Raw genomic sequence first — 19,001 nt, forward strand, 5'->3', positions numbered from 1 at the left:
ACTCTTCCCATCCTGCCTAACCAGTAATTACTTGGCGGATTTATTATAATAAATCCAACTACTGAAAAACACCAAACAATAATAATAACTGTTCATCTGCCCCCCATGCATGTTATGTTTGTCATACTGTATTGTCATACCATTGAGTCAGGCATGTCCCCAATACCGAACCTAATGCGATCCTGGTATTATGTTGCTAAGGATTTTTACAGGCAAAAAGCAAAGCTTCCTTTGGGCCCCTTGAGTAAAATGGCATGAGATTAAGTTTTTAATTGAATATTCAGATTCTGTATATTTTTCTAATTTATTTAGGAAGTAAACACAACATAATGTATTAGCAAATGCTAAATTACATGCATTAGAGAGCAATGCTTTGTGGTGTAAAGCGTATCAACATACAGCTATAGCAGGGGTATTCAATTAGATTTCAAAGAGGTCTAGTTAGAGAAAATTTCCTGAAGCAAAGGTCCGGAACATCAAAACGACGAACTTGCGTTATCATTCAGTACTATAACCTATAGTTGTATCAACACATGTTTTTAGTCAACAACGGACTGTCAAATCAAATAATATTTCAGTCAGTTTTCACATCAAACTGGAGGGATAATAAATAATAACTATTCAAATAATAAATTCTAAATTTAAGTAAACTAAAGTGCCTAATTTTTAGAAAAAATGTAATAAAAAGTGTAGCTTGAAGTGATGAAGTGTAGTCTTAACCAATTTTATAATAAACACTCAACACATCATAACAAATGAACAGCTGTAATGCCTCCTCTTCTCTTTCATTTCCTCTTACAGAGCTACCACTTTCCTACTTTCTGTTGTTCAGTGAGAAACGTGAGCTCCAGCTAGCATATTGGAGATCTATGAGATATTCTGATATTCTGGTTTTGAACTGCCCGTGGGAGGAATGTACATGTAAAAATCTGTACATTCTTGATTAAAAGTCATGTGAAATCTCTTTTATCTTTCGTCTCCTCAATTCGGGTGTGTTTCCAAAACGTCTCTGGTGAATCTCGCGGACTCGACTCGCAAGCATCGGTATGCACAGATTTGATTGGCTGAGCAGCGTCACATGAGACGATTGGAGCACATGCGATTGGTCTGTGAGTTTCCTGGTCCTCTAAACCAGTACAGTAAATGCTAGAAAAGCTGCGCGGGTTAAAATAGAAACGCTCCGTCACGAGGTAGTAAGTCTCAATAATAAATGGGCTGTAGGTCGGCGGTCCGGAGAGGACGGCGGCTGGGTCCGGATTCGGACCGCGGTCCGCCTATTAGTAACCTCTGAGCTATAGTATCGACAGAGTCTGAAGCAAATGTTGATGGGTGCTACTCTGCTTGGTCTATTGCAATGTCTTTTCATATTGCTGTCATAATGTTTTGTAAAAGTAAAACTACCATGCTGAACTGAGATGGTGAATGTGGTGAACACTATACCTGCTAAACATCAGTATGTTAACATTTCAATTTTGAGCATTTTAGTTAGCATTTAGAACAACTCAAACACATGATAGCATTCTTCACCAAAGGTTTAGTAGAAATTCAAGAAAAAAGTAAAGGCTGTGAGAGACAGACAGGGATGATGTATGACAAAAGCTGCAGTGCTTTCCTGGTCAAAATGAAACCCCAGGATTCCTGTGATAAATAAACCATGTCAGTAACATCCCTTATTAAAACAAAACAGATACATTGCTGTATACATTGCTGTATACAGTGCTTTCCAATCACCATATTCATGCTTTGTCAACAGGTACCTATAGCTGTACATTGAAAATAAACACAATGAGGTCTGATCTTCATTTGAATGCATTTTCAATTTACTTGTGGCTGATGGCGACATTATTTTGATCTGCTATAACTAGTCTAGTCTTCTAGACAATTGCAGACTTATGTAATGATTTATTTCCATTATCTAGTTACTATATATGGCTCACTGGAAGGCTGTTAATTAGTGTTATTCCCAGACCGCTAAATTATTAAGCTCATTCTGCTACTGAATGTGAGTAATATGGCAGATTTACACTTACACGTGCTGAAAACACACTACAGATATATAAATATTTTCTTTCTTTCCTTCTTTACTCTGGAATTTGCTGTTTGGCATGAGCATAAACACACAATAATTCTGATATTTTTAAGAAAATATACTATTCTGTCTGGGATAGGAAAGTGCCATTGAAAACAAAAAAATATACTGTATACATATGATAAGATGAGATGTAGTTTAACAATGTAATGTAATGACTTGAACAACCAAAAGTAATGGCAGGAACTATATAATTATAGAAGAAGAGAGATCAAGGAAGAGGACCTCAGTAGTTTTCTCTCATTGTTCTACCATAGAACCAGTTTCTTATTGTACTATGGTTGCTATGGTACACTAGAAGCAAAACATTGTTTTTATTTGGGAATTCTTATTTGATTCAAATTGTTTTGTTTTTTTGTGGATTCTCTGCTCACCTTTTTCACAATGAGTCAAGAACACCAGGAAGGTGAAGATGCAAACACTTGACCAGCCAGGCACATCATCTGAGATGGATTCAACAACAAATCCTGGGCTTGCAAACAAAAACAGGTTAGGAAATGAATGCCACAGATTGACAGACTCAAAAAACTGACTTCAAACATGAAGTTGAAATCAGGGCATCTGATTCAGTCTAAAACAATTAACATTATGCTTGCCACACAGTAGGTAGTACTTATTGCAGGGCAGATATTGGACTGTAATATATGGTACAGGTGCTTGAGATACCCCATGTACATGTTTGGGCTTACTAATTTTATAATAAAGAACTGGTTCCAGTGTAAGCTCATGTGAATATCTGACAATCCATGCATTTGATGGGAGAGTTGTCACCAGAGTCACAGTTGGTACACAGACTAACTGGAGAAACGAGGGAGAACACAGTCAAGGTACCGTTTCTTCACACTTCATGCTAATTATGAATCTCTGACCTTGGTTGGTAAATGGCTGTGAATGTCTTGAGATAATTATGAATAATTTATTTTTGTATCTGCAGACTATGAACACCCAAACCAAGAAACATCAAAAGCTCCCCACAAGAATTTGGGGTTGACATCTGGGCAAAAGAGTGGGTTAAGGCAGGGTAAATACCCACAAGATGGTTTACAACGACGAACTACGATGAAGGTTATTATAGCTTATAAAATCCCTCTCTCTCTCACATGCAGCAATGATGTCCTTGGCAAAGTAAAAGCTTTGCTAGGACACTCGGAATACAAGAGGTTTCTCTGAACTTGACTGAGTATTCTCATGTCATTAAACTAACATTTGAAATGCACTTTGTGGAGGGACCTTAGACAAATGGTGAATAGAAAACATTTGCATATATGAGCTTTTTGTGTGTTTTAGAGATGCATTTACAATTGGCAAAAAAAAAACTGAATTTGAGTTTTCATTGCCTTGTCTATCCTTGTCACAATGTAAGTCTTATCTTGTGAAAGATGATATGACATGGTATCCAGAGACATGGCGTTTCACAGTTTTTGATTTATTCATGAAGCACAAGTAAAAGACCTCAAAGAATTTAATAAATTATGAAGCGTCTTTGTTTTTTCTCCTCAGAGCGTTCCTAAAAACATGAAGTCTGAGTTGGAGATATCCCCAGATAATGAAGTGTTGGATTTGCTCAGCAAGGAAACTCCCCAAACTCCTGCAGCCTGCCAAGGAGAAACTGAGGAGTCTTTAACTAATCTGGACAAGGTATAGGGGGGAAATGACACTTTTAAACCGCTCCTTTTCCTCTTCTCGTAGAAATATGAATTCCTTCATGGGACATGCAATTAGTCTGCGTTTGTCTCATAGAAAAACTTACCTGTCACTACTGGTGCTTGTTTTAAAACATGCCCGACTCTAACATACGTTTAATGAATACCTCATTAACTGGAATATTTGGACACCTTTTGTTTATGTAGTTTTTATGTCTTGGCACTGGTAGAGATACAGGAACGCCTTAAGGGAATTTCTTCAACTTTGACACAAATGTGTACATGGACTTAAGGATGAACTTAGTAGAATTTGGTGGTCAAAGGTCATGACCTCACAAAACACATTTTTTGGCCATAACTCAATACAGTTGGTCCAACGCTGAATAGGGAACACTTAAAGGTCATTGTGACCTAAAAATATGTTGATTGAGATGACACAATGAATAAACAATAACTGGCACAGTAGCCTACAGGCTTGCCTCCATCTTGTCTATTCTGCTTTTCGTTTCCTGATTCATTCTGATCTGCGAGTGTCATCTGAATCACGCGACTGTATTGGAGCGCGCCTACCTGTACTGTGATCCTGTGAGTAAGTGAGTTTCACCTACAGCTCATAGAGAGGCTTTGCAATTAAAAACACAAAGGAGAAAACATTTTGTCTAGTTATTCCTGTTTCACCAATACATCTACGATATTGATCACTTCAACAATGTATATTCACAGGAATCATATGAATCATGAATATAGTTATAATTATAATTTGGGGTTAGGGTCAGATAAATCCTAATGACTTTGGTGATCTTCTGACTTTCCTTCTAATGCCAGCAGCAGGTATTTTGGTTTACTTGACTTACCTGAAATACAACAAAAAAATGTATCCTTGGTAGCCTAAATTTTCCAGTTAGATTTTTGAATTTTGGTGTTTGAATTTCAGATAATTTGACCTTACTTGATTTAGATCAGAGTTTGATAACAAACTTGTATATTAATTTATTTTTTTAATATTGGACACTTGAATGTTCTGTCTGCTTTTGTGATTATTTGTAAAAGTAACATTTTTCCAAGAATGACCTACTAAGGGAAATTCATACCACATGAATCCAGATTTCAAAGTAATCTAGTATACATCAATGCTATAAATTGTGATTTGTTTGTGAAAATTAAGTATTCATTGATGTTAATAGAGTTTACAATTTGCTTTGTTTCCATAAGAGATGAATAATAATAAATGTTAATAAACATTAATTGCATATTTGCAATCAGAATACTTGATTTTTTCCAGCATTTCTACATGTACACTAGTCTTTTTTTCTCTTGCTCTCTTTGTATCACTTTTTCTGCTGTGAGAAGGCATGGAAGCTATCAAAGATTTTGCTGAAGGGTGCAACAGTTATCACTGAAGAAACCATGACTGATACGCACCCAGCGATGCAGAAAGATCAAAGGTCAGGCTCGCTCTTGTCCATTATTGGCTTCCACCATTAAATGGTTTTCAAATTAAATTTCTATGCCATTGAACCTCTGCTACATTTTTCCGTGATACACCGCAGGTTGAAAGGTTTGGAATTTGAAAGGAGTTCAAATCATCAGACCCCTAAAGCAGGTTATACATCATCGAACACAGACAGTTATCTCATGCAGATAAAAAAAAAAGAAAGTTTAAACGTATCTTTCTCTTTGTTCATACATGCCGTTACATCTTACATTACAGGACTCAAACAACAAGCATCTGCCACCTTACACAATCAACTCTCAGATGACACAGAGAAGGACGTTTCCCTCCTCGACCTGGAAATCATGGATTCTGAAAACACATTCTCTTTTAAGGGACATGCTGGACAGAAGGTATTGTCATTAAGTTGAAATCACAATTGAAGGGAGGCCCTGTTATGAATACAGCTGAGAGTACAGAAGCTTGCATCAATTAATAAATCTGTCTGGTTCAACAGAGCATGACGCCCCTTGTCAAGCACTACAAAAATGGTCAAACATTTAGTATGATTTTACCAGATGGAACTGGGCATGTATGGTATCCTTGAAAGTGAATCTAAGTGACTACTCACTGACATGATAGCATAAATACTTCATGTTTGATTGCTCACCTTAACCCCATTTAAAAGCTATCCATCAGGACGGCTTGCTATCCTTGTATCTGCTGCACAATCAGCTGACTGGTCTTGTGCGGTGGTCCTGGAAGACAGTCAGCAGCCTCACATCCAGGCAGTATTCACCACCAGAGGACAGGGTACCTGTTATCACAACAATGGCTGTATTTGGTATGACTGGTTGTTTAATCATTCCTAATATTTCATAGCGTAAACACAACAGCATATTATTTTGTAATTAGAATGCATTTCATTATCCCCGCTCTCTGTAGCAGCATTTCAAGTTCATTTTATTTTAATTATTGATCAAATTGGCAGCAGACAAGACGTAATGACCTGTCTGGATGAGACAATAAAACCCTGGGGAGCTATTGTTCACAAGCTGCTTCTCTTTATTAGGGTGAATGTGACTCCATGGGGAGGCACCTACTGCAGTGACACAGGAGATTTGAAGAAACATTGGAGATGGCTGGACAATCAGCATCATGATCATGTTCCTCCCTGGCAGCCCCTCTGCCTGACACTAAGTCCTCACCTGAGCATCCGCATTCAATCCCAAGAGCACATCTGCATCGCTTTCACCTCTGGCAAATACAGTGTGCGGCTTAATGTAGGGGCAAAATTGAAAGTAAGTTTGTCTGGCTTGTTGTATTAGCTAAAAGGGCAGAGCCAATTTTAGGTTCAATCATTGCTTTGCTTTATATTTCCTTGCTGCCGTAGCTGAATCAAGGCAAAGGTCTAACGCTGCCGGGGCCTGACATGCTTCAGAGTTATCTGCAGCAGAAGAGTGCAGAGATCAATGTCCTGCTCCAGAACATCCAGTCCCTCATCACCTATCAAAAGACTGTCAGTCCACAGAAGGTCAAGCCCCAGCAAAGCCTCATCTCACAGATAGAAAGACGGCGGCTGCCAATGAAACAGCAACAGTCTGCCAAGAAGACCCCCTAAAGCCGATGATGTCCTTGAATGGCAGTTTCTCGTGTGTGAAGTGACTCCTACTGTAGAGTACCGACAATTTGAATTCAACGACAAAGTGCTTTCTAGAAAGAAAACCAAAAGATTGTCATTAACCTTTTTTTAATCAGAATGTTCATAAATATCTGTACACAGCATTTATATGGGACACACTAAAGCAAATGTTACACTGATTTTGTCCTCTTGCTTTTGTTACTCTGAGGACCACTAGGAAACATACCCATAAATCATTCAATATACAGCGAAAAACTGCCAAGGTCATCAGCCCATTATTTTACCAGAGTAAAATTATTAATTTCAAATCAACTTGTACAAAAAGAAAAAAGTATAAAACATAAGATTTCATTCTGGGGTTTTTTTTGTTTTGTTTTTTACATATTTGCAATAGAATAACAAAAGTGTGGTTTTGCTTTGATCAGAGAGAAAACCTGTTGGAACAGTGTCCTGTAGCACATCAGGCCAACAGAGAGTTCTACTGAATCTTACAAAAGCTGCTACATTTTAAAATAGAGGAATAAAATATCTTGCAGCATTTTTCTCTTGTTATTCTTCCAAATCATCGAGGGAATCCAGGCATCAGAATGCAAGCCCCCTTACTGGCCATTAGCTACCTGGCTGATGAACAACCCTTTAGTGCCTCCATTTGCACACCCCAAGTGTCCTTGTCTGAATACGCTAAATGCAATTCACCCCGCACCCTCGCAGTGTGAAAATAATTTTTACTCTAACCAATTTGGTGTTGAGAGATGCGACTGTGATCACAAATCCACCCTTGTCAAAATGGATTTCTCCTACATGAAAACAACCCTAAACACAACACCACCTTCAATTTTAGTCCAACAAAATGATCAACTCAGTACCCAAAATAATACCCTCCACTTTCCAGTTTGTTATGACTGCAAAATGAATTCCTGAACCTCGACATACTTGTAATTACTTGAGCCTCTGTCAGAGAATCTTTGGCCTAGTGCAGGATTTTGTTTTGTTTTTTGCTGTTAGTTCAGCACTCCCAGTCCAGCTAGCAGCTCAGGTGCAGTTCTCTGGTCATCTCGCCTAGCCAGCCTCACAGCTCCTGGTCATGGCTGGAGCTGCAACATCCCATTGCTATCCAGAGGGTGTTCACCCGCATTGCCACACCAAACTTGAACATTACTTATTCACAGACAGTAGCAGGTTAATCTGAAAGAGAGCCATAAAAACATGATGAGTGCTCACCGGGAGAGAGCTGGCACACGTTATCAAATGTTTCTCCACTGAAGTTGCTCTCAGCAGTTTTTCGATGTTGCAGCAGTATTATTAAAACTATGTTGTTAGGTGCCTATGGGTTGTGCTAATCCCACAGTACTGTACCTGCTCCATAGATGGACATGCTATGATTTGAAGATCTTCTCCGCTGTATTCCTCCTGAAGCAAAGCGTGCAGTCTTTGGAATACTTGCTGGATGTTATTCTGTGGGAAAAGCCATCCTATTACCGTGTGCTGGAGGGAAATTAATACCACATTTCCATTTGGCCTACGTTGCCTCACTATCTTGTTTCCATGTCAACTGCAGAATTTTGTTTCTTTCTTTCTCGCTCGCTCTCTCATTCAGCTTCACCTGGCACCTTGATGAACAGTACACAGGCAGCACAAAGATTTCTCTATTAAGAGTTCAATCACAGCTAAAGACACAATCTCCAAGCCAAAATTTAAACAAAAGGCTCAACCCAAGACTAGAATTCAAACACAAGACTGTTCTCTGTCTCTGTACAAAACTGACTGACAGGCCTTAACTGAAGTGACTAACCCTCGCTAATCAGTAAATATAAGTTTTGAATGACTTCTGATGCTGCGAGAGGTTTGTTTACATGAGTAGGGAGAAACAAAAAAAAAAAAAAACTTTCCATCTATGAGTTGGACTCTTCTGTGTGAATAACTCTCAAATTATATAACAAATTACTGATTGGACCTTTGAGTAAAAGCACATGGTATTCCTGCTTTGTAAATACTTTTAAAATAGAATAAAAGGACTCTCTGAGATTTAACAATGACTTGAAAAGAAATGGACTAGCAGCAGCACATGCTACACCCTAGCATTCCTGCCACCCACCCGGACAGGCTTGAAAAGGATGAATTCCGTGTCTCTATTGGCTAAGTACAAGGACATGCTCTGTAAAGTGCTTGGCAGCTTGCTCTTCATCACCCGGTAGGTAGCCATCACTATATCGTTGATCTTAGCTGAAAAGAGAGAAGAGAAAAAAAAAGTACTGAAGGGATAATAAGACACCCCCCCCCCCAAAAAAAAAAACATTGACATGCCCTCTAGCATTCGCTGTACAAGTTTTGATGAATTACAGTGTGACGCCAGTGGCATTTCCTGAGACAAATCTTACCAGGCTGTGCCCAAGGTTGCTGAGACAGACTGTATGTGGGACCACCTTGGATAGCCATAGTTTTAAGAGCTGCAACCTGAGTGCAGACACAGTCAAAACATTGAAAAGACTTAATTTGCATCGATGTTACTGTAAGTCATGCAAGCAGGCACAAAAAAAAGGTGTTGCCAACTGGGCTCAATTCAACTCAGTCTTGAATTAGACAAAGGCTAGTATTTACTTAAAACAACAATAGAAAACTAAGTAAGGTGGGTAGAGAAAAAAAAAGGCAACAAATTATTGCAGTACAATTACTGCTAGCTTTCAGAACACAATAAGATATCAAACCACTTTTGTGCGCACACGCACTCACAAATACCAATAACAGAATTAAATATCAGCCATTTTATCTTCAGTCGTCAGTAAAATGCTGAGACCTTCAGTGATCGGTTAATAAGTAAATCATTTTATAAAAGATTTATTTAAAGGTAAAAGTAGAAAAAAATGAAGGTCAGGATGAGCCGTCACTGCCTGAGGCTAACTCTGCCTTCACTCTAACAGTTACCTTGTTGAGAAACTCCTCAAGTGTCCCCACAAAGATCTGAGTCTGCTGCTGGATGAACTGCTCACAGCTGAACTTCAGGTGCCGGTCCACTTCCTTCTTAGAATCAATGTAGTGCTCCTTTATCTCTGGTGTTCCCTGGGGGCCACAGAGACAAAGGGGTTTAGCACTATCCAGTGGCGTTTCCCTACGGCAGGGTGCTATTAAAGTACATATGGTATGTTTCAAGAAGCAAAAAAAACAAACAACCTACCTCTAACAGGAATTCAAGTATGGCATTGTGGCTGTTTAGTCGGAAAAATTTGGGAACAGCCTTAGGGTTCAGGATTTTGAAGGCAGCATCTTAACACAAAGCAGAGATTAAATCTGGGCTGGTGTAGAATTAGAGTGCCCTCTAGTGCTACAAATTTAATATGACCTTGACTGAGATGAGGGTGATAGGAGGAGTAAGTCTGCCCTGTGAGCCATCGGTTAATGTACATTATGGTGTTGGATTACACTGTAATTTCCACATTAATTGTTGCCACTGGTGCATGTGATAGGCACAAGTTGCTTAATGAGCATGAGAATGTAATGACTGGCTTTATGGAGCTGAACACCAATGTTCCCCTCCACCTTTAATTATCTTACCTCGCGTTTTCTTCAGGTCCAGTGAGATTTCCTTGATGGCAAAATCGGTGTGAAATGGGGCAATCTGTTCACGCATTATCAGCAGGTGCTTGATCAGGAAAAGTTGCCCATCTATTTGTGTCTACAGAAAGTGATAGCACACTGTTAAATCCACACTGCAGGCTGCCAACACAAAAGGGCATCTGCTGACTAGCCAAGCTACAGAGAACATAAAAAGCACAAGCTCAGGCGATAAGGGAATATGTCTAATTAATAACTGCTGATTAACCATAGCTGGAAAGGGACGTTACCGAGACAAAAAAGGCAACTGACACCATTTATGCAAATCTAGTGACTAAAACATTAGAAAAACACATCATCAACATTGGGTGGGAACGCATCCTCTGAGATTGATGCTGCTGCTTTGATATGAAGTGTTAGGTTGAAACGGGCCAGTTAGCAATAGACAGACAGCAAATTTGAAGGTGAGAGAAGCCCATAAATAAAGGATGGTCTGCTGAACACTCTGTAGAGCATAATAAAGCACCCATTAAAATAAACTTTAAATGACATCGCAGCTGCTTTAGTTAAGGATCCTGCTACCGGAATTTGAATAACAGAGCATGTTTTCTAAGAGTGAGCTGATCTTATTTACTATATTAAAAGAAAGGCACATTTCCAGAAGTTTTGATAATAAAATAAAAATACAAAACCATATCCATATTCTTCTCTTAACCTTGTTTTTAAGGATGATATCTGAAGCTTTAAGCAGGGACTGGATGCAGGCAGATAAGGCTTCTTGAGATAAACCCTGGAAGACTGCTCTCTGGAAAAAGACCAAGTCACAGCAAGAAACACAGGAATAAGAAATTCGGGAAAATTATATACCACACATCCTGACATATTTTAGGATACCAGATAAATTAGTGACAAATAAAAATTTAAGACTCACATCTATGCATCTGTAGAGCTTGGACAGACAAACCAGCGTTCGTCTGACAGTAGGGTACCACATGCCGTGAAGATCAGCAGGAGAGATAGATGTCTGTAGGCTTGATGCTTCTACACTCCCTGGATTCATTGTACAAAGGAGGAAAAGCAATCAGGCAAATGACAGTCACACCAAAAATTGTAAAAAAGCAAGTGTCACACGGACCAGCATTACTGTTTCTTCTACCATCAGGATCCTCAAGCTGAACATCAGAAAACGTGGACTCTTGTGACATCTGCTTCATCTGCTCTTCCTTCAAGCTCTGAGCAATTCTCTTTTGAAGACATGAAAGGAGAGAGTTAGAAGATAAGACAGTGTTAAGTTCTAGGAAGTCATGTTTTTCCATTTGCTTCAACAACAGGTTTTTTTTAAAGATTTGTTTTGCCTTTTTGTCAAACAGGACAGAGGAGGAGAAAATGAGGGAGTGAGAGAGGGGAGGAGATGCAGCAAAGGGCTCTATTAATCTAATCTAATTAAGCTAATCGCACCCCAACAACAGGTTTTTTTTTTAGAAGAAGATTCAACTTGCAACACAATTCTTAAGATGAACAGAAAGCAGAATAAACATCTGATGAAATATCGAGAGCAGCAGGGAGATTTCATAGTAAATTAGTGTAGATGCAACACATTAAGGAGTTGTAAAATATAAGTTAAGACTCAGATAGATAGATAGATATGACCTTGAAGACAGACAAATGACAGATACACTGCCACACAGAGCATATGCCTGCACTATCAGGGAGATTTGATATTAGGAAAACAGTTTACCGGTACACGGAACACATTTGAGAGCTTTAAAACATTAGTTAAGACTCATAGGCATATTTAACTACACGTTAACAACATTCACAGGCCAGAAGACCTTGCAAGACTTACATTTACATACAATTCAACTTTAAACATCAAGGCTTTGCAAGGACCGGTACACAGTTATTCTTGTTATGTTAGACAAAACAAGCATTTTGATAACCATTATCTTTGGCTCTGGAAACTTTTGATGGCCATTTTTTACCTATTTTTGACATTTTATAGACTAAACGATTAATCCAAAAAAAACAATCAATACATTAACAACTAATGAAATATTAATTTGTTAAAGTTGGTTGGGACAAACTGATAAAGAGGTTCTGTTTCTGAAGATGTTACAAAAGGAAAAAACTTTCAGCATCTAAGACTTACCTCCATCATCTCCAGTTTCTCAGGATAGGCCAGATCCCCTGGAGCTGGGTTGTAGCCTGTGATATCAGTCTGAATGTAAATGTGAGTCCTGTAGACCAGCCTCTCCTGGACATCCTCCAGCATCTGCTTCACTACTGCATCAAACGCCCCCAACTGAGCAGCTACATTAAAGCACACATAGGTCAGATTACAGCTGAACCAGTATGAAAATAACAACAAACTTCGCTCTCCAGTCCAACGCATTGTCGTGAATAGATACAATCAATGAGGCCTGTAGAGTCTTAAGCATAAAGTTGATGTTTAGTGATGGGAAACCAGAACGAACGAGGAGTGAATAAGTATGTCCACTAAAGTGCTTGTTTCTGATACTGACAAGCTCATACTTTTTTTTTAAGAGCAAGATACCTTTTGTTAAAGCTACAAAAAGTTGCTATGTCACTCTGTTGAAAGCCACTACACTCTGTTAACAAATCTGTTATTTCTTCTTGCGGAACACAAGTTGCTTGTGTATCGCTGCCTCGATCGGTTAGTTTGTGTTATTGTGTGATTTTAGTGTTTTAAAGGGTTAAAAACAGGACCAATTTCAAAATAATTTTGTCCCCATTAGTCACTTAAGACAAAAACATGTGGAAATAGTGTCCAGGTTAGAAAAATACTGAAGTTACCCTATAAGTGGACAGTCAACTTCACAAAACCCTGTAATTTTTGATAAACTCAAGTTTGTGTGCTAAATGTGTGTGGCTCTGTCCACCCGCACATCATCAATCCACCAACCAGCACATCTAAAACGCATTAATTAACACGCTCTTTCTCATTTGTTTAATCCATACAAAAAAGCATAAAACCACAATTGCCGTTTCCTGGGAGGTGATGTGACCAACTATTTCTTAGTCGACAGTAACTTCCTGTAGTCTCCGCTAGCTGCAGTCCGGAAGTCCGGACATTTAAATTTTTTTTATTTTTTTTTGGATACACGTCATATATATAATTTATTTCGTGCAAAATTGACAGATCATTTTGTAACACAAGAAACTTTTCTATGGTAATATATTAACATAGCTGTATCTTAGTGACTAAATATCTTACACCTCATGTGACAAGTTGAAAAAAGCTTTGAGGAGAACAAGAGCTCTAACCTACCATTGTTATAAACATGGTCTTCCAGCATCTCATTCTTGAGGATACTGCAGAGCTCTGACAGGGTTTCCAGATGTATGATGTGGATGATTAGAGGCCGGAGGACATCATAAAGGGACACACATAACTTCTCTAGCAGCTCGCTGTCAGAGATTAAATACCATTTAATTGCTTTGTACAACTGAGAGAAGTCTAAAATTACACTTCTGTTCCTTCAAGTTAAGGAATAAAGTAATGTCTAAAAATAATTATGCAAACTTGAACAAAAACATTTCAAGCAAAACTTTAAATGGCTCTCATTTTGAAGCATCACGCCTTAAACAAACACATACTGCCTGCAGGTGCGCTACAAAGCCGATGGCTCTGTGTACTCACTCTAGTTTTGGTGTAGGTTTAGAGAAGAACTCATTGTACAGTTGGTGTTCATCCTGGCACACGTGAACCATAAAGGCACAGCCACTGCGAACCTGTACAAATACACATGACCACCCTGCATCAGCGCCTAATAATACTTTGCTTTGGCTCCACTTCAAAAAAGCAAACACATCCTCCCACATAAATGAACATTACAGCAATCATTAACAAGACGCATAACCTTTCGAGTTTAATTAAAAGGAAAAAACTCATGGGCAGGTGTTGCGGCTGTTGTGACGTTTGTTGCGTGAAATTCTGACCTTTAATTATAGTACCCCCCCTCAAGCCAATTAGTGAAGTGCTTTTAAAATGCCACAACAGCGTCAAAATAAATGGTCTGTTCAAGTGCCAAACTTTGATCGGTTATGTCTGCAGTATCAAACTAGAATAAAAATGTTTAACCATGGATTACTGTGTCAACCTTGAGGTCAGTTACATTTTTTAACACTAGAGGAGGCATGACATGAATATGCAAACAAGGCTGCATATTAATTTGCTTGTGAATAAAACAAAAACAGTAAGCTTTGGATGTCCGCTCTACACAATCTCATGTTAAACTCATTTATCATGTGCACAGCTTTGTGTCTGTACCAAACACTCCAGAAAATACCCCAGAGGGGCCAAACCCTGCATTCGTCGCAAGCTCAAAAGGTCACCTTACTATATTTAAAGGGCAGTTCTGCTTTGAACTAGCCGTGCCTTACCAGAGCGCAGTGGTCTTTGCTGTTTTGGTTGGTCAGGTCTGTAATGGTGGATGTAATGCTGGGACTGAGGAGCTGCTCTCTCTGGTCGTGGTAGCACTGATGGATTTCATCTAAGAGCTGGTGGTATCTGCTCACATCAATATAAAGAGGGATGAGTTCATTTAGCCACAAGAACTGTCGCAATAATATACAGGAATGCTAATGCTGCTTTTTGGAGAAATGTTAATACTCACTCAGGAATCTTCTCTGCTCGCTGTTCTATCTGTTCAATCAGTGACTGAAAAATAATGGAAATGAAAATGTTAATTTTGTTACAGAAAAATGATCCATGCATTATTTCAGTGGGTATTAAAACACTATACTCACTCTAACTTTAGGTGCAACTGCTCTAAACTTAACATAGTAAAGAGTAAAGGCATTGTCTGCATTGGTCAAGCCCATTGGATCCTGGGGGAGACAAAAAAACCAAAACCAATCAAGTACTGATATTGGATTAGCCACATACAGTACCAATGCCTCTATACATGGTTGTTGACTGTGTTAGAGAAGAAATGTGACTTTTCCTTACCCTTTTCGTTAACTGGCTTGTGAGATTCTGCATAGTGTTTACAATGTGGATCTTCATGAAGTGCATAGCTTTAGATAGACATTGTTTAAACTTAGCCAAATAAACTGGATAGTCCTTGAAATTGGGCTGCAATCAACAGAGATAAGCAAGTGTTAGATCGCTTTAATTGTAATCACGTACCATGTGCTGCAATGCATAAATCATACTAGAAGGGTAGCGGTCCTGTAGTTACAACAAGTCAACAGTCTATTATCACAGTCCCACTAACTGAAAACTCTTTGTAGCACAGAAGGTATGAATATGCATTATTCCCATAGAAGGCATTCAGTCACACTTACTGCTTAAGAGCATAATTTAGTGTTTGATTATTCTATCACTGGTAATAAAATGAGATCTGCACAGACAGAACTGAAAAAACTGCAGAGGGTGCAAGCTACTTACATGTGAAGAAACATATTCAATGCAGTCATCCAATTTCGAAAGCATTGGTATAAAGCCTTCGCTATTTACAGACAAGGTTGGTGAGTTCAGTTTCTGCAAAGACAAAGAAAAAGATCTTCACCATTACAATCTTCAAGCTCTTGGTCTTCATAATTAAAAGACTGTTTCATTTGGCAAAGTCACCACTGCCAGAAATGTAGTACCAGTTTTACAGATTTTACTTTAATATTTTTATATTATGTTTAAGGTTGAGAAAGTGAAACAAAGATTTAATTTAATAAAACATTTTAGAAATAATTATGTAAGAAATGTAGCTGACATCCATGTTCTTCAGAACAATGTTTTTAATCTGGGACAACTGCTGGTCTTTAATAATTAAATATATTATCTAATAATTAGAAATTAATAAAGACATCATTTAAAATGTATACATTCAAATGTGTCAAGATGAAGAAACCAAACCAAAAAAACACCCAAAAAATATAAACAGCCTACCGTGTTAATGTTTTCTAACTCATTAAAATATGACAGTTTCTGCTGTATGCTCTCTGCCAGGTCAACAAGCTCGGACTGCAAAGAGAGAAAACAACAAACCACAGTTGACACAATGCGGCATGACAGTTTAATTTCAGTTCAAGTTCAGTTCAACTTGAATGGTCCAATCTACATATATTTGTGAACATAAGCAGCTATCTGAGGGGGGGGGAATGAAAACTGCAGCGTCAATAAGACATTAAGTATGCCACTGAAAGAATGAGCAGAGCAGAATGCTTGTTAGCAATTTATATTCAGACAAGCTTTTATCTATGTCATGCTGTTCTGAGCCAGATAGTGTAATAGCCATCTTCAGTGAGTCCTTTGGGTGTTACCACAGTTGTTTTTACCCAATTTCCCAGTTTAGAACAGCTCCAGTGTTTAGAGCATACAGACATTACAGTAGTTTATTGGTTTGAACATTATAAATACTTGGCCAGTCCAGGACTATACGAACAATACATTCAGTTGCGTTACAATTTTAACATTCTCTACTCATCAAATCTCAGCAATCAGCCTGGGTTAATAGATGCAGCTTACCTGCTCTTTTAGGAGCTGTTCACACGCCTCATGCAAGGTGCCAGTCTTATTGGACACAAACAGATACTGCTTCTGAAGAGAGTCCAAGTGCTCCAGAGCAGCACTGACATCTTTCAGAATAGCATCGCATTGTTCCTGGTAGCAGTTTAGATCATCTCTGGTTTTCCTGAAAGGAAGGCAGACACATTTTCAGTTTACTTACCCAAAGACTTGACGATGCAGTGAAGCTACCTGATGGTTTGCATAGCAATTTGACTATGTTTTAACACGAAACAGAAAAAACGCATTTTGCATTTTTTTTAAACACACAGCCTGGTGACTTGAGATCTGTCACAACTGTGGCCACTTTCAAAACTTGAAATTTCTCCGCTGGCATATGATTCGCTACTGTATGTCTGTAGCTGTCGGTTATGTCTAGCTAGCCGGATAATCATACTGAATTGGCATTTATTTCAACTTAATTTGAATCGAAAAATAAATGAGAGATATGGGCAGTGATTCAGAGCTCTGAAACCAGGTTAGATTATGATGTGTGGAGCGGATGTGGGATTTAACTGGCTTTGGGTGGGTAGGTGGGTGTGGTGAACAGGCATTTTAACATTAAGCATGTTAAGTTTATTTGTCATGAAATGTTGCTATCAACTGTGAACAACACTGCTTTGCCTTGTCTGAAAGTGGTTTGTTTCAGACTGATCCTTTCAAGAAACAATGTTCTACGCCGGCCCTCTACTGAACAATCATGTGGCCAATACATGCAGTATGACACCACAGAGTATGCATGAAAAGCACTTTGACTTTTACGCACCTGTATTTTACGTTTTCATCCTGGTCCATGTTTGACTGTAACTTGGCAAACCAAGCAAAAAACTGCAACACAAATTGGCATTGTATTAAAACCACACATCTTATTATGGTACCGTACAGCTCTGTTCCCTGCTGGCAAAGACAAGTCACCTGTTGTGCAGTCTCTATCCTGTCATTCTCCATCTCAAGCATCTGGAAACCCTTGAGCAGGACGTCCTCTGTTGAAGCAGGCACGGTCGCCGTGAAGGGGGACTGCAAGGACCGCGACGAAAGGCTGCACAAGTCCTCAATGGGCAACTGCAAAATAAAGCAGAGCTCTCTCTGTTTCTAAACATGCCCAACAACCCTTCATATGAAGCTAGCTGAACGGCTTGACGTGGCGTAAGTGCAAGCCCGCTCCATAGCCTACAACCTAACATTACGTCATATATTAATTTTAATGTCCGGTTTACATGGCAGAGAGGTGAACTAAGTTCATACAGAGGAAGCCTCGGGGTTTGGTTAACCTCACTGACGTTTAAAAAGTAAGTTAGCAACCCTGTTAGCTAGCTAGCTGGCTCCGAAGTCACAGCTCACCTCTGGCGGGATAGAGAGCGTTTCAGCTGCGGCTCGTATCTCCAGGACAGAGTCCGTTTGTTTCTCCGTGAGGGGAGCCATGGCGTCGGTGCGGCGATCCCATAATGACAGTTTCTCCCGGGTTTCCTTATCTGTTAAGTCCAGGAGAGACTGATCTGTGAACGCCATCATCACTTTGTATAGCACCAACGTCAGCAGCAACGCGCAGGTACTTCCTGTTCCGGGAGCGTGGGCGGGGCTTGGTGAAGCCAATGATCAAGTTACAGTGCTGAGTTTAATAATCCACAGTCTACGGTTCAATCATCATGGACTGGATAAAACCTTCCACTTAATCACATCTCAGAAATAGTTCAGTTTTAGGGATATGAAGGAGTAGACTACTACTATTTTTGTACCAATAACACAAAGAAAAAAAAATACTCTGTCATAAGTGAAAGTCCTGTTAATTATTAAAAATCCTACTAAAGTAAAATACACAAGTGTTAGCAGCAAATTGTACTTACATTATCAAAAATAAAAGTGCTAATTATGCATAATGGCTCCATTCCAAGTTTCACATTTCTGATAAATTTATTAATGGAATTTTTTATTCCTGCATTATTAAGCAACATGAACCTGTTGCTTAGACAAGGTAGAGCTAATTTCAATCATTGTTTACTGTTGGATAGTTTAATCTATAACAATGCATATTCTATAAACTGATCACATGTTTGACACACAAAATATTGGTCTGAAAAGTGACACACAAAATATTGGTCTGAAAAGTAACTAATAACTAC

The 19,001-nt window shown here is 38.8% G+C and overlaps 1 protein-coding gene across 1 annotated transcript; it reads right to left on the reverse strand.

The window, feature by feature from the left end:
• Positions 1–6,897: 6,897 nt before the first annotated feature.
• Positions 6,898–18,426, reverse strand: cog3 (component of oligomeric golgi complex 3). The gene is made up of 23 exons (XM_038720606.1): positions 18,223–18,426; positions 17,797–17,943; positions 17,648–17,709; positions 16,843–17,008; positions 16,264–16,338; positions 15,769–15,861; positions 15,328–15,453; positions 15,126–15,206; positions 14,993–15,036; positions 14,760–14,886; positions 14,017–14,108; positions 13,645–13,784; positions 12,505–12,665; positions 11,491–11,599; positions 11,287–11,405; positions 11,071–11,160; positions 10,356–10,476; positions 9,979–10,067; positions 9,729–9,863; positions 9,185–9,260; positions 8,902–9,029; positions 8,163–8,261; positions 6,898–7,991 (listed from the first exon to the last, which is right to left on the reverse strand). The coding sequence occupies exons 1-23, from the start codon at positions 18,391–18,393 to the stop codon at positions 7,962–7,964; spliced, it is 2,481 nt and encodes an 826-aa protein (XP_038576534.1). The 5' UTR covers positions 18,394–18,426; the 3' UTR covers positions 6,898–7,961.
• Between the last annotated feature and the right edge of the window lie 575 nt (positions 18,427–19,001).

Source organism: Micropterus salmoides, unplaced genomic scaffold (assembly GCF_014851395.1).
Source record: "Micropterus salmoides isolate LMB-PRFRI ecotype aquatic unplaced genomic scaffold, ASM1485139v1 Ms_hic_scaffold_15, whole genome shotgun sequence".
NCBI classification, from domain to species: Eukaryota; Metazoa; Chordata; class Actinopteri; order Centrarchiformes; family Centrarchidae; genus Micropterus; species Micropterus salmoides.

What these genes read in the sequence shown, in the direction of transcription:
- cog3 (XM_038720606.1), bottom strand. Translation starts at nt 18,393, where the DNA reads ATGATGGCGTTCACAGATCAGTCTCTCCTGGACTTAACAGATAAGGAA. An exon ending in AGACCATGTTTATAACAATG is followed by an intron (nt 12,666 to 13,644) that starts GTAGGTTAGAGC and finishes GCTTTAATGTAG; the next exon opens with CTGCTCAGTTGGGGGCGTTT. An exon ending in AGCTCTACAGATGCATAGAT is followed by an intron (nt 11,161 to 11,286) that starts GTGAGTCTTAAA and finishes GTCTTTTTCCAG; the next exon opens with AGAGCAGTCTTCCAGGGTTT.